We start from the raw sequence: 15,718 nt of genomic DNA on the forward strand, positions 1-15,718 counted from the left end.
GGTTGTCGGCTACAGTGAACCAGCCAGTGTCCCTGCTACACTCAGTCCTGCTTCGCCACTGGATTCTCAACACTCAGGAAAGGTGCCAAGCTGCGCCTCTTTCAATCTCAGGGTAAACAATGATACCATAATGAGCTCACTCTCTCACACCTGCTGCATTAAATATACCCAGCTCAAGTTTTCTTTATTTTGCATCCGGACTCGGACCTGGAAGCTTCCATTCACCAACAATAAGAGACATACAAAGACATATAGCAAATGACCAAAGTAGTGATAGAAGGAAGACATGACAATAGTTTCATCTATACCGGGACTGTGTTCTCTTCCCAATTCTACACCTGTAATGCCACTCTCCGTTGCCCACCTGACACACCTGGGAGGCCATTTTAGGATGGGAAGCCAACGGAGCAGACATGGACTCTGGGGCAAAGCAACAGGCGCTGCACCCCACACCGCCTACACTTTTCATCACAGAAAAGAAAAGCTTTGTTGTGCTTATCCTACATGTGTCTAAATATTTTTGTGAAAACTTGGATTGATTGCTTGTTTCCTCAGGGCACATCAACCTTGATTTTGGGTCAACAACAAGGTTTGTGTCCATGTTCATGTTGTTGCAGCCCAGATCTACCCTTAAACAGCACCGCTATCATCAGCGATTGGCCATTTGGTACCAATCTATCCCAGGAACAAAGGACTACCAGAAACATGCCAGATTCCATTTTTGCCCACACATAGGAATGATTTATGTTCACTAGTGTTAGCCTTGTTGAGCACTGGAGTTAGATTCTATCATGTGGTGTCAAAATGGAAAAAGGCGCATTTTGCATACACACTGTCAACATTGTGTTGTTATATAGACTCTAGCGGGGATTTAAAATGTTCAACACCATTAAAACTTTCCTTACATTCTTGAATACATTTTTGGGGCTGGTGAGATAACCGTTTTCATTAGATCAGCAAAGTGTATTCAATTGTTTCTGCCTTCTTTTATTCTAGAATGGAGAGTATGCGGTCCTGCAAAACTCCACTGCAAATTCGCTGTGTGTGTACCTTATAACAGGCAACACAATTCAAGAGCGCAGGGAAAGTAACAACAGCAGCGCTGCATGTAAGTGAGGTTCAGTCTCTCTTCAGTGTCTATGCATGCAGCAGAACTCGGAGAGATTGCTTTTTTGGTTGCTCTTGTGGATGGTTACTTGCTATTCATTCTATAGGATGATGCTAGCTGCCCAGTAGCTAGGTTCACCAGGCTACTTAAGAGTAGAATGGAGAGTTTTTCATGTGTCTGCATCCATAGGGACTACTGGGCAACATAACCAGAAGACCCAACACAACTTACTACTCTCTATTTACATGGGAAATATATACACTTAAAAAAGTGTTATTAAAGATCTAGAAACCTTCTGATGCTAAAAGGCTCATTGTATAGTGCCTGCCTCATGTCAATTACAATGTCATTATAAAAAGTGACAGAACTTTAAAGACACCTTACACTGGGCCTCATTACGAGTTTGGAGGTAGCCATGGTGCTATTAGCGCCATGACTGCCTCCAAACTCGGGTCCAGGTTCCTTGAATGAGGAATTACCGGGTCATTCCAACCTTGGAGGACCCGGTAATTCCTCATTCAAAAAGCCCATCCCCATTCCCATTCGAGCCCCCATAGGGCTCAAGGGGAATGGGGAGGGAGCTAATAAAGGGCCCGTTAAGAACGGCCCGTTATTAGCTCCCTGGTCCCCTTGAGGGACCCGCAAAGGAGGTCTGGTCTGACCAGACGTTCTGAGTGGGCCCCGCAAGCGAACCTCGTAATAGGGCGGAATGGGTTTACCTTTCACTTGGGGTTGTATAATGCGCTACACGCAGAACTGGATCAGAGCACCAGGCGAAAGTGGGGAAGGGAGGGGATCAGGAGAGCGATGGACGGGTGGCAGTGATTATTTACATTTCCAGTTGGGCGTACTAAACAAGTGAGTGGAAATACTTTCAACTCTAGAGCAGATATCTTTTTCTAATCCACACTTGTTTCAATCCAGTAATTCATGCCAATTAAAGGGTAAAGCTGCCCAGTAAAATTCCTCTTCAAATCAGTCATTAATATTCCTAGAGCTCCTTCCGGTCCCACAGCTCTGAAGCTACCACTGATCCCAAATTGACAATAGAACGTTGTGCGTTGAAGCAGAGGGTAGACGTCAATGTGTCTATTGTTTCCTTTTTTGGTTGGGCGTAGTTACCTATTTTTAGGGAGTTCATGTGTTGGGTCCTCTGCTTCTCTGTAGGGCTGGGTAGGAGTAAGTGATGGAACTACTATGCTCCCAGGGCAATGTAATGTTGATGGTAAGCAGAGGCACATTCATTCTGATTATCATAATCCACGGTGCAGGAATCCGTTCATTGTCTCCTGACAGGGATGTTCACCCCTGAATTCCTTCTTTCTAGTGACACTTACAGGCCGATTCATGTAATTCCTCTCAAAAGTGTCGCACGCAGCTGGCGCACAGCGTGCCTGTGCGAATGTCTGCGCCAGCCGCGTGCGATAAAATCAATTTCCGCGCACAGCGTATTCATGGATTCTAACCTCCAAAAGCAGACGTGGCGCAGAGAGGCGCAGCGACCCTGCAGCAGCGCCAGTTACGCCCCCAAGAACGCCCTCGCGCAAGGAAAAGCCATCAAGATCGCAAAACCATCGCAAAGGGCTGCCCCAACCCTGCACCAGTTTACCGGACTGGCAAACAGCAAACGCAAAGCGGGGAACGCGTATTATGGGTGTCGGGAACACGCGTGCGCGAGAAGTTTCACACGCGATCTGGCCTGGGGGAGCGTGTGCGTGTATTTCAGGGGTGCGCGAGAAGTATTACACGCGAATGGCCTGGGTGCGTGTATTTCAGGGGTGCGCAAGAGGTTCTACACGCGAATGGCCTGGGTGCGTGTATTACAGGGGTGCGTGAGAAGTACCACACGCGATTGGCCTGGGTGCGTGTATTTCAGGGGTGCCTGAGAAGTTCCACATGCGACTGGCCTGGGCGCGTGTATTTCAGAGGTGCGCGAGAAGTTCCACACGCGATTGGCCTGTGCGCGTGTATTTCAGGGGTGCGCGAGAAGTTCCACACGCGATTGGCCTGGGTGCGTGTATTTCAGAGGTGCGCGAGAAGTTCCACACGCGATTGGCCTGGCCTGTGCGCGTGTATTTCAGGGGTGCGCGAGAAGTTCCACACGCGATTGGCCTCGGCGCGTGTATTTCAGAGGTGCGCGAGAAGTTCCACACGCGATTGGCCTGTGCGCGTGTATTTCAGGGGTGTGCGAGAAGTTCCACACGCGATTGGCCTGGGCGCGTGTATTTCAGAGGTGCGCGAGAAGTTCCACATGCGATTGGCCTGGGTGCGTGTATTACAGGGGTGCGCGAGAAGTTCCACACGCGATTGGTCTGGGCGCGTGTATTTCAGGGGTGCGCGAGAAGATCCACACGTGATTGGCCTGGGCGCGTGTATTTCAGAGGTGCGCGAGAAGGTCCACACGCGATTGGCCTGTGCGCATGTATTTCAGGGGTGCACGAGAAGTTCCACACGCGATTTGCCTGGGCACGTGTATCTGAGGGGTGCGCGAGAAGTTCCACACGCGATTGGCCTGGGCGCGTGTATCTCAGAGGTGCGCGAGAAGGTCCACACGCGATTGGCCTGTGCGCATGTATTTCAGGGGTGCACGAGAAGTTCCACACGCGATTTGCCTGGGCACGTGTATCTGAGGGGTGCGCGAGAAGTTCCACACGCGATCTGGCCTGGGGGAGCGTGTGCGTGCAGTCCAGAGGTGCGCGAGAAGTTCCACATGCGATTGGCCTGGGCGCGTGTATTTCAGAGGTGCGCGAGAAGTTCCACACGCGATTGGCCTGGGCGCGTGTATTTCAGAGGTGCGCGAGAAGTTCCACACGCGATTGGCCTGGGCGCGTGTATTTCCGAGGTGCGCGAGAAGTTCCACACGCGATCTGGCCTGGGGGAGCGTGTGCGTGTATTCCAGAGGTGCGCGAGAATTTTCACACGCGATTTCAGCAGGGTATGTGTATTTCAGGGGTGCGCGAGAATTTTAACACGCGATTTCAGCAGGGCACGTGTATTTCAGGGGTGCGCGAGAATTTTCACACGCAATTTCAGCAGGGTACGTGTATTTCAGGGGTGCCGGGGATTCCTACATGTAATTTGGCAGTGTGGGTCCTCTCAGGTGTCCCCTGTACACCCTCCACGGCCCCTGCAGGCAGCCCACACCACAGGGGACTACCCTGCATCCCTGGTCATGTCCCGCAGGCAGCCCACCCAAGATGGGCATGCCCCCCAGCAAAGGCACATGTCTCCTTGCACTACTGATCACCAACTCATGTCCCCTTGCACCCCCACCCCCAGCATTGCGGGGCACCTGCCAGCAGGCCCCCACTCATGTCCCACTCATGTCCCCCTGCTCCCCCACCCCCCAGCATTGCGGGGCACCTGCCAGCAGGCCCCCACTCATGTCCCACTCATGTCCCCCTGCACCCCCACCCCCCAGCATTGCGGGGCACCTGCCAGCAGGCCCCCACTCATGTCCCACTCATGTCCCCCTGCACCCCCACCCCCCAGCATTGCGGGGCACCTGCCAGCAGGCCCCCACACATGTCCCCCAGCCAACATGTCATCACAATCTAGATCCCTGGCCCTTATGGTCAGCTTCCAAATGCAAAACACCCACTCGAGTATTGCATCCACCCACTTAGAAATGGCAATGACATGATAGAACCCCAATAGCAAGTTTGGAAATGAACACATGGCCCTCACATACACCCAATGGGTGTCAGTGAATCTCAAAACCCATATCATGATATGCATGATACCAATGAGATGATACTACACATTGAAGTTTGATGAAAAAAATGTATTAAAAACAGCATAAATGGAATTAAAAATAAACAAATGACAATGGGAATCAAAAACCAAAAGCAGCATGTCCGTAAAATAATGAAAAACGACAAATCATAATCCAAAGGAAAGTTGTCCAAAGTCACAGTTCAAGAAAGTAAATCCAAGGTAAAAACAAAACCGAAAACCATTGCTCCATGGGTAAATCCAAAAAAAAATAAAAAAATCCAACAGTCAACTATATACAGATAAACAAACCAGGGTCCATGATCCCAACTGAAGAAATGAAAACTACATAAAAATACTACCTAATAAAATAAAACTATATACAAAAATGTGGCCCATTGTCCAAAAGGTCCAAAATAAATAAAAAAGCAAAGGAAACCTAACACTAACTACATAACTATTTACAAGGGCAGCGGGCTAGTCCGACGGCTCACTGGTTGTTGTCATGGGCCAGGGCATCATCGAACTCCTGTTCAATGGCTTGGAGGCAGGCATGTTCCCTGGCACCGAGGTCCCGCAGGGATAATGCAGTGTCCAGCTCCAACTCCATGTGAAGACCCTCGAGGCACTCAGCCCGCCTCAGCGCCCTCCGCATGGAGTTCTCCGTCCTGACCATTGTGAGCCGTTCCTCCTCTGCCCGCTGCCGCTCCGCACCTATCTGCTGGCCCAACCGCTCCCACACGGAAGCCACTCCCATTCCAGGGTTCTCCTGCCCTCCGGCCGATGCCTGCACCCCTGATGTTGATGGCCCCGAGCCATGATGCCTCCCACAAAGAGCCTGCCGCTGCCTCAGACGCAACTGCCTGTGCCATCACGACGGCATCCTGGCTGATGGAAACCACCGACGCCGTCGTGCACGTGCCCTGCCCGATGATGCCGTCACATCCTCCATCTGCTGGGGTCCAGTTGCTGGTGTGTCCACCCCTGCTGGACCTCCGACTCCCGACTGTGGCAGGGATGGGATCCCCACCAAGGTGGCTGTATTGGTCGGGGCAGGTCCACAGGGGGTCCTGGTGGCATCTGGGCCGGAAGACGGCATGGAGTACGACTGGCGCATAGCCTCCACAGAGGAGGAGAGGGTCGCCAGAGTGCCCGACACATGTACGAGACCCCCGACCAGGACCGCTCCCAGCTGGGCCACGTTGGCACGGTGCTCTTCGTGATGACGTGCGTGCTCCCCCCGGGAAGCACGCACCTCATCACGAATGACAGCCGTGCGCAACGCGACACCAATCAGGACCTTCTCCATACGGCCAGGGGTCCCCTCGTCCGCAGGTGGAGGGGAGTCAGATGACATGGACATCCCCCCTACCTGCGGACGGGCCTGGGATGGGGCATCCCTGCTGATGCATGGTGGTGCAGTCACAGTGTCGGGGACAGTGATATGCACAGGCACCTCCACGGCGACCTGTGCTGCCTCCTGCCCTTGCCCCTGGACTGCACCACTTGCACCAGCAGGGATGCCCCCACCAGGCCCCATGTGCGGCTCAGTAGCGGCCGCCTCCTCCTCTGTGGAAACCACCAACCTGGATGGCTCCACACTGTCTTCCGCCGTTGCAAGCCCCTGTGGGGGCTCACCCACCCCTTCCGCTGCAGCCGTGGGGGCATCCCCGCCGCTTAGCTCCACAGCGCCGTCTCCGCCCTCTTCTTCACTTTGCGCTGTGTAGTGGGAGACATAGAACACAAGCATCAGGGTACTGTACAATGGTCCCCTGGACAGGAAGCAATAGCAGATGAGTGGCACTGTCAAAGATCACTTCCATCATGTCCCTCCACAACACATGGGTCAGTGCAGGCAAAACACATGCAGTAACAGGCATGGCGCATGCTATGGACATAAGCAAACATGTCCAAGGGACTCTTGAAGCATACAATGTTGTTTTTGGACTCACATGCATCATGGGTCATGTCTATCACATGCACACACTTCAACGTACTTTCATCCATCTGGACTCGTACACCCCAGACACAGTGGATACAAGGATAACTAGGCTGCATCAGTGAATCTGAACATTATCACAGACATGTGTCATGCATCCATGGCATCCACAAGTCACAGACACGCAGGTCAGAAACACAGAAATGGACACCATACATGTACATGGCATCAGCACCCATCCCTCACCCACACCCATGTCCAGGAACAGAGACTGGCATGCTCTCATGTGTCCATTCCGCATAGGGCTCCCCATGTTACATTTAAACACATACACCAACCGTGTGCTTCACACATTACTGGTCTCACATGCATGACCATGATGTCCCTGCACACACACACGCGTACATGGCCTATGTCACACATACAGGCAAGTATCAGACAATCAGCACGCTGCAACATGCCCTGTCTGACACAGCAATGCTTGGCCACTTACCGCTCGACTCCAGACGGGTCTGCCTCTCAAGGATCTGGGCATGGAGCGCTGGGCGTACGCGTTCCAGGACTCTCAGCTGGATGGTACTCATGCTGCCCCGGCCCCCCTCCACGAGGCGCCGGGCCTTTATGAGGGTCCTGGACCTGAAGTCCTCCCAGCGCTTCTTGACTTGCTTGATGTTGCGGGTTGCCACCCCCTCCGCATTGATGGCAACCACAAAGTCGTCCCAGATCCTGTCCCGTCCTTCCTTGTCGGCGCGTGGTGATCCGAAGAGGGCATCATAGTGCCCCAGGACAAGCTCCACCAGGACACCAACTTCCTTCTGACTGAAGCTGGTGGCCCTCTGGTGGCCCTCTGCCCCTCTGGCTAGGGGTCGCCAGTGGTCTCGGATGGTGTTTCCCCCGACATGGCCACCCCTGAGGCAGGCGTGGGTGGGCAACTGGGTCCTGGGGCTGGGCTGTGGAGCGATGGTATCCAGTCGGATATGTTCTGTTCCAGCAGGGGTGGACACAGCAACTGGACCCCTGCAGATGGCTGATGTGCAGGCTCCAAATGGCAGGGCACGGTGGCGGCAGGCAGGCAGCAGCAGATGGCTCGTGGGAGGCTGCTCGGGGCTCTGGGGGGCAGTAATTCGGCCTTTTGGGCAGGAGCGTGGTCTTCCATGTGCTTACGCGAGTGCTTGATACGGAGTGATTTGGCACGTGAAAATTCTGCACATTAGCGTGGGAATCGAGGAAAGGCCCTTAGCGCGTAAGCGCGTCAGCACGCATACGCGATTCCATTGGACCAAAGGCCCTTAGCGCGTATGCGTGTCTGTGACGTATCGCGCACGGGCATTGCTTTTAGTGCGGTGCGGTGCGTGTGTTTTGCAGGCGTTGGGGTTCACACGCTATTACTTCACAGCGGGTGGGTGTTGGCTAGGCGTTCTTCTACACGCAAGGCAGACGGTGAGTGGTACCCTGCTCCCCCAGGCCCGATCGCGTGTAAAACCACCGCGAGCCCCTGAAATACACGTACCCCGCTCCCCCAGGCCCGATCGCGTGTAAAAACACCTGCGAGCCCCTGAAATACACGTACCCCGTTCCCCAAGCCCGATCGCGTGTAAAAACACCCGCAAGCCCCTGAAATACACGTACCCCGCTCCCCCAGGCACGATCGCGTGTGAAAACACCCGCGCACCCCTGAAATACACGCGCCCAGGCCAATCGCGTGTGGAACTTCTCGCGCTCCCCTGAAATACACGCGCACAGGCCAATCGCGTGTGGAACTTCTCGCGAACCTCTGCAAGACACGCACATGCTCCCCCAGGCCTGATCGCGTGTGAAACTTCTCGCGCACCTCTGAAATACACGCGCCCAGGCCAATCGCGTGTGAAACTTCTCGCGCACCCCTGAAATACACACGCCCAGGCCAATCGCGTTTGGAACTTCGCGTGCACCCCTGAAATACACGCGCCCAGGCCAATCGCGTGTGGAACTTCTCGCGCACCCCTCCAATACACGCGCCCAGGCCAATCGCGTGTGGAACTTCTCGCGCTCCCCTGAAATACACGCGCACAGGCCAATCGCGTGTGAGAAACTTGTCGCGCACCTCTTGAATACACGCACATGCTCCCCCAGGCCCGATCGCATGTGAAACGTCTCGCTCACCTCTGAGATACACGCACACGCCCCCCCAGGCCCGATCGCGTGTGGGCCTTCTCGCACGTGTAGAACTTTGGCGCACATTTTTTTCCTGCGCAGGGACGCTACCGCCTGCTTTCGTGTGGCGGACATGTATAGGCCTGTGCGCGTCTTTGGCCGTGCGCTGTTTTTCCCTATTCGATTCCATGAATACGTGTTGTAGGCGACCGTGTGGGCGTTCTGCGCACTTGCCTCCTGTACTTCCCCCGTGACGCCCACATTTTCACGAGTTGTTCCCCATTCTGCGTGTAACGCCCCGTGTTACGCCTACTTTTGTTATGTGCGCCGCGCTATGTCCAAATTCGCTGTGGCCTTATCGCACGGGGTTCGATGACCTGTGAGCCAGCGTGCGCCAGCGTGCGCCGCGCACTTTTTCAGCGCACATCCCACATTTTGCGCGTGCACAGACTTCCATGAATTGATGTGCGATGTTTTCTGTCCGATAATCGCACTTGCACTGCGATTTTCGCTATTTCTCTGCGAATCGCACGTTTTCCCACGCGTGCGTCGTTTTTTCAGCGCACATTAATTCTATGAATCGGCCTGTTAAACTCTACGTGGAATATTTTCTTGCACACTGCTTTTGGCCGCCATTGTTCCATCTGGCAAATAAAGTATCATGTCTGAATTGTTTTGCTAGCCACACAAGGGGCGTCTTTTTCCCTAGTATCATAAACATGTTCTGCATGGCCTCAGATTAGTGTTTTCCACACGACAAATTAATACCCACAACTAAACCCATTGTTTAGCCTGAGCTTACACTGCTTTCTTTTGATACATACATGTGTGGTTCTCTGCACAGAAGCATTTTTGATGCACACTGTGGCAGGCATTAAAGCCTTGGGGGGTCATTACGAGGTTGGAGGCAGCCATGGTGCTATTAGGACCATGGCTACCCCCTTACCGCGTACCGGGTCGGGGTTCCTCGAATGAGGCATTACCGGGCCATTCCAACCTTGGAGGACCCGGTAATTCCTCATTCAAGGAACCTGGACCTGGTACCTCCGCATTCACATTCGAGCCACCATAGGGCTCAATGGGAATGGGGGCACCAGCGCCGTTTACCCCTTACCGCCAACTTCGGAATGAGGCCCTTAGTTTTGTTTTGGAGCTCTATTAGAATTGCCCACCATCGGTACTTTAGCCAATCTACGTGGAAATGTTCTGTGTGTCGGACAGTTTATACTGATTTGTAAACAGTTGCAGTGGCTGTAGTGGGGGGAATTCCCTGCCTTCAGAGATGATAGCTCACTAACTACGCATCTTCACAATGTTTACCTTGTTTGTCAATTTCGCACATTTGAAATAATGTAAGCATGAAAGCAAACCATCAAAGCACTTAGTAAAAATAATTAGAGGGGAGATTAGAATGGAGCATCGATGTTGAATTGACTGAATTAGGAGGTAGTGGAGGGTGGGCAAGGAACGGAGAGGTTGCACAGGCCTTTGGATCAAAGATTTCTAAGACAAGACTAAGGGCCTGATTTACACACATGTTTTGAATGGGACTTTCCTGTGTTAAAACATTTTTGTAAATCAGACCCGAAGTATCAGGAGACAGAGTCAGACAGCTGGTGGTTTGCAGAGCAGTCCAAGGATGGATTTGAAAAACAGAAGAAGCAATATATATTAGGAACAATTTTGTGTGATACGCCAAGCAGAGTGGAGGTTGAAGGGCTCAGATGGGCGTGGAAAGTGGAAGGGCCTAGTGTGATGGCAGCTTTGTTAGTGGAGGAAATGAAAAGTGGGGAGGTCACAAGGGGGTAGTTCCAAATGCTGAGGACAGGAATATAATTCCGAGTTTAAGTAGAGTAACTGATGAATCCGGCAGAACCTTTTACGGATATTGCAGAGGTTAAGCCTGGCAGACATGACAGTGGAGCATCCATTTGTACGACTGATACAAAAGACTGAAAAAGGCCTGTACCATTCGTACGTATCCGAAAATACTGAACATGAGGAGCAGAGGTTGCGGGGGTGTCCTCCACACCCCATGTTCGACATTTTCTGATTCGGGGTTTGCGGGGGTGTCCCGCAGATAGGGGAATAATGTAAGAAAAAATAAAAAGTAAAGGACTCTGCAGCACCGGTTCCCAAGCACGTAAGTGAAGTGAACCGGTGTCACAGGGAGTCTGTGGCATGCAAAGAGGTGTGGCGCCAAACGTTAAGTAAGGGGGAGGAGGGGAGTGTATATGTAGGGTATGCTTGGGGAGGCATTTACTTTGGGTTGTTTGACTGTAACGGTCAAGTTAGCTACGGTCTTTTCGGCCGCTAACTTTTCCGTTACGGGCAAACAACCCAAATCCAAGCTATTTTTTTTGAAAACTTTTATTTTTGCTGGCAGCGGCAGATGACATACACACACATCAGGTCAGATATGAAATAACAATGTAAGAAAATCTACAGCGTACAGGGATGCTCATAAACAGCGGGAAATAGTCATAAGTTAAGAGCAACATTTCAGCGTTCCAGGTGACGTGGTACATATCAGTAACAATTAAGGTGAGCTGTCTATCGAAGGGTGGGCATCAAGGCCGTTAAGGTAACTGTTGAAGGCAGTCCAAATGTTTTTAGGCCGGGATCGGGCCGGGAGGGTGCTGATATAATCTTCCTCACAGTTTCGGGACCAGGTCAATAGATTCAGCCATTTCCGGAAGGTAGGAGGAGCAGCACACTTCCAGTTCTGAAGGACACATTTTTTTGCAATTATACAGCATACATTCATGAATTTAGCTTCCCCTCTGACCCCTTCATCTCCCCACGCGCCAAACAACACACCCAACGGGTCGGGCTCAATCAACGTATCGCAGATTTCAGACAGTGTTTTCAGGATCTCATCCCAGAATGGGGCTAGTCGAGGACAGTCCCAAAACATGTGGAGATGGCCTGCATCCTCCGCGCCACAGCGGGGGCAGAGCCGTATGTCAGAGTGGGCGAACCTGGAGAGTCTGCGCGGGGTATAGTATAGCCTGTTCAGCAGTTTATACTGTATTGTACGGTATCGAAAGTTCAGGGATACCCTGTTGGTGTGGGAGCACATTTTACCCCATAATTGGTCTGTAAGGTCCACCCCTAGTTCAGAGGCCCAGTCGTCCCGCGCCCTAGAGGGCGGTGGTGTGGCAGTTGTGAGAAGGAGTTTGTATAATGATGAGACCACCCCGCGGGCCCCACCGGAGTTGGCGATGTAAGAAATTGCGGGATGGTCGGGGGGTTCTTTGGGGAACTCAGGCCAGGTGTCACGGAACGCTGCCCGGAGTCTATAGTATTGCAGCATTTCCAGCGGTGAACCCGAGTGGCCCAGCTTCCAAGTCTGTGGCGTTATAAACACCCCATCCGGGTAGAAATCGGTTAGGGCTAGATATCCCAGGGTCTGCCAGTGTCGTGCCAGGGCTATATCATTCGTGGGTTCCAGCCCGGGGAGCCTCCAGGCGGGGAGCCACTTGTAATATGGGTGTTCCTCAGTGCCTGTAGCAAATATCTGCCTCCAGGCCGATAAGGTGGTCTGGACTGGATCTATGGGTGAGTCTGGCTCATAACGCCGATGTAAAATTAGGGTCATAATATTGGCGCCGGAGGCAGCAAGGGTTTCAAGCCAAATCCAAGCTATTTAACAGATTATGTTTAAGGGTGTTAAGCCCTCCATATTGTAAAGCCTGCAGGATGAGTTTAAGAGATTGGGGGGTAAAGGATATACGAGAGGGCAACTGGGGATTATAAGCAGAGAGCTGCCTAGTAATGGATGGTGTTGGAGATTTGAGAGAATAGTTTGTCAGTAACGGAGGAGAAGAGAGAGAAGATTTGGATGTCATCAGCCATTAAGTTGTAGCCAGGATCGGTGGTGGAACGTGAGATTTCTGGCCTGCCAAGTCACTGAAGATTCAGAAACACATTTTAGTTGCAAACAAAACAAGGTGGGAATTAAAACAGGCTGGCTCATTTTCCTTCTCTGCATATTGATTCAAATTCATGGTAGAGGAACGCAATTGTTAAATGAATGAAGACACAAAACAATTCCTATTAAATGCCACTTGACAGTCATATAGGCAATGATGATAACAAGCGGTTTTTGCAAATACCATATTTTTTTAACGCTCATCACATTACAGGATTGGAATGTGTTAAAGGAATACTGCCAACACTAAATACCACCCTTTTTTAAAAAGGTAGAAACCCTCCATTAAAAGCGCCTTGAATTCTTGGAGGTAAACATTGGAAAGAGTCCCCTGATTAATGCAACTTTTTTTCCTGTAGTGAAGGGGAGTGCAGGCACCTCCCTACACTGGAGGAGAACCATGTCTACATGGGGACCTCTGAAGGGGCTGAAAATTGGATATACCAGACACCCACCTTCTCAACACATTTGCAATGTAATACAGAGAAGGTATAAGTAACCCGGAAAGAGACTGCACCAAATCTTTACAGAAAATTGTTTATTATTCAAAAGAAATGCCCTTAAAAAAGATGACACGTGTTTCGGTCCTCCAAGGACCTTTTTCAAATCAGGGCTAATAGTTTGTCTTAGAATCATGTGAATGCCCCTGTCACACAATGTGAAAAACAAGCTTCCATATATTGAATGGGTTAATCCCAACTCGTTGGACGAGGGTTAATAGCCCAGCACGTACGGGATCTAACCCGGTTACTACTTCAAGTACCGACGGCAGCATATAATCATATGTGTACCAAGTAAACAGGGATTTACCCATTCAATATATGGAAGCTTGTTTTTCACATTGTGTGACAGGGGCATTCACATGATTCTAAGACAAACTATTAGCCCTGATTTGAAAAAGGTCCTTGGAGGACCGAAACACGTGTCTTCTTTTTTAAGGGCATTTCTTTTGAAAAATAAAAACATTTCTGCAAATATTTGGCGCAGTCTCTTTCCGGGTTACTTATACCTCACAATATCTTTCAAGGGGTCTTTCACTTGGCTAAACCCTGCACCTGGTGAGACGTGACTACATGGATCTTATGTACTGATTAAAGCAACTTTGATTTTTTTTCATCACTATCAGATGTCGCCAAGTTAGACCAAACCTTTTAAGCCAAGACTTTTTGATGAACTTAATACAGAGAAGGGTCAATAATTAAGACACCTTGCATTATAAAAAATGGACAGTGGTGAAATGATCAGGTACTGACCATTATCCATTTCCATATGGAAATGTCAAAAATAAATGTTATATGTGCCAGTATTCCCACATAAGAACACATGCCTGTTGGCTTTGCCTCTAATACTAGCAATGCCACTGTACGAAGACATGTATCTGCCGATATAGCCACATTGTCAGGAATGCTCAGGTCCCAGGCGCAGGAGTGATGCAGAACCAACCACCCCCTCTGCGGTCTTGGTGTCTGCAAGTCTAAGCTTACACAGACCTCCGTGACCAGAGCGGGGAAGGATGGTTAGGGTCTCGACGGTTGGATAGGTAGGGGATTTTAGGGTAACCGGATTAAGGAATAGGAAGAGGTAATGGATAGGGCTGGGGACTAAGGGGAAGGTGATGATTGCACACTTTTGTTAGCCAATACTTGTTGGGCGCCCTTTTGAGGGGGCGATGTTTCAACACCTCTACATGTAAAGGTGTTCCCCTGTACACATGAGTAAAGAATCCAACAAGAACCTGTTAACCCCAACATCAAGATTGAGCACAATGCCACAATGGAGTTTCAGCACAGGTTTAGCCCTAAAAACATTTGCACCCAAGATTAGTCAACATGCACTTGCACACTTAGCTTTCACAGTCTGTAAGTCCAGTCCAGCAAGAGCTGTTGAGTCCTGTGCCACGTCCCTGAAGTCGGTGGGTCCTTTTCACACTAAAAGGAAACAAAAGATTGTATTAGCGTATGCCTGTGGATTTGTTGGTCATGCATTCCTCACAACACATCCGACACACTCATTCCTCACATAACGTGCACTGGAGTTCCAAATTCCCCTGACGTGCGCTGCCGCACGTGGCTGGTAACATCTATTGATGTTTATCTGCTCAGCACGGTCTTACGTCAGACCGATCTTTCTTGCCGTAACACGCTTTTTGTCTCATGTGCCCTTCGGGCTTAACGTTCCGTGAGGCGAAATAGCGCGTTGTGAAATGCTGACCAATAACGTTTTGGTATGCCCAAAAAGTACTTCCCCGAAGATCCCTGCCCACTTAGCTTTATGCCGGAGGTGCAGGGGCTCTGGAGGGGTTGGTAACGCCCCCTGCGCTTTCCCCCTCTTTCCCAATGAATGCTAATGCCAAGCGGTACTTATCTTCTGAAAGAGAGGGGCCGGATCGCTGCTCCGGAGGCTCTGGGCCCCTCGCGTGGGATTTTCTCGGAGCTCCTGGGCGCACGCCCTGTCTCTCTGGAGTCTCGAGCACAAGCCCCGTGCCTCGGGACTCGCACTTGCGCGTAGGCCTGCCACGCCCGACACGGCTTCTCATTGGCTTGCGGGCCCGCAAAGCCTGCTGGGTAATGTAGTCCTGGCGTGCCTTTTGCCGGATCTTGTAGTCTGTTAGTGTTTTCTGTCTGCAGAAAGGGCACAGCAGCCGTCTATACAGCTGCAATCTTTTAAACAGTGCTTTTGGTGCTGATTCCAACCCCACAACCCCAATAGTTCGAGGCCCACGCCCAGTCCTGCCCCTGACAGCACTCCCCCCCCACGGAGGGCAGAGCCACCTGGCTTATCAGGTTAATTCTTATGAAATGTGCGCAATAATCTGGGGGCATGCACATGGTGAGAGGGTTCCCAGGAGCGGTCTTCCGGTCCGTAGCCCACCCAGTCTATTAGATAATAT

General features: G+C 51.3%; 1 protein-coding gene across 1 annotated transcript in view; it reads left to right on the forward strand.

The window, feature by feature from the left end:
* Window positions 1-15,718, forward strand: part of TG (thyroglobulin) — a 1,030,738-nt gene that overhangs the window by 137,491 nt on the left and 877,529 nt on the right. The window contains exon 15 of the mRNA XM_069622147.1: window positions 997-1,108. Coding sequence (XP_069478248.1) covers window positions 997-1,108 — 112 coding nt within the window. The remainder of the gene's footprint in view (window positions 1-996; window positions 1,109-15,718) is intronic.

The sequence above is a fragment of the Ambystoma mexicanum genome, chromosome 5q, assembly GCF_040938575.1.
Source record: "Ambystoma mexicanum isolate Mex_15411 chromosome 5q, UKY_AmexF1_1, whole genome shotgun sequence".
NCBI lineage: Eukaryota > Metazoa > Chordata > Amphibia > Caudata > Ambystomatidae > Ambystoma > Ambystoma mexicanum.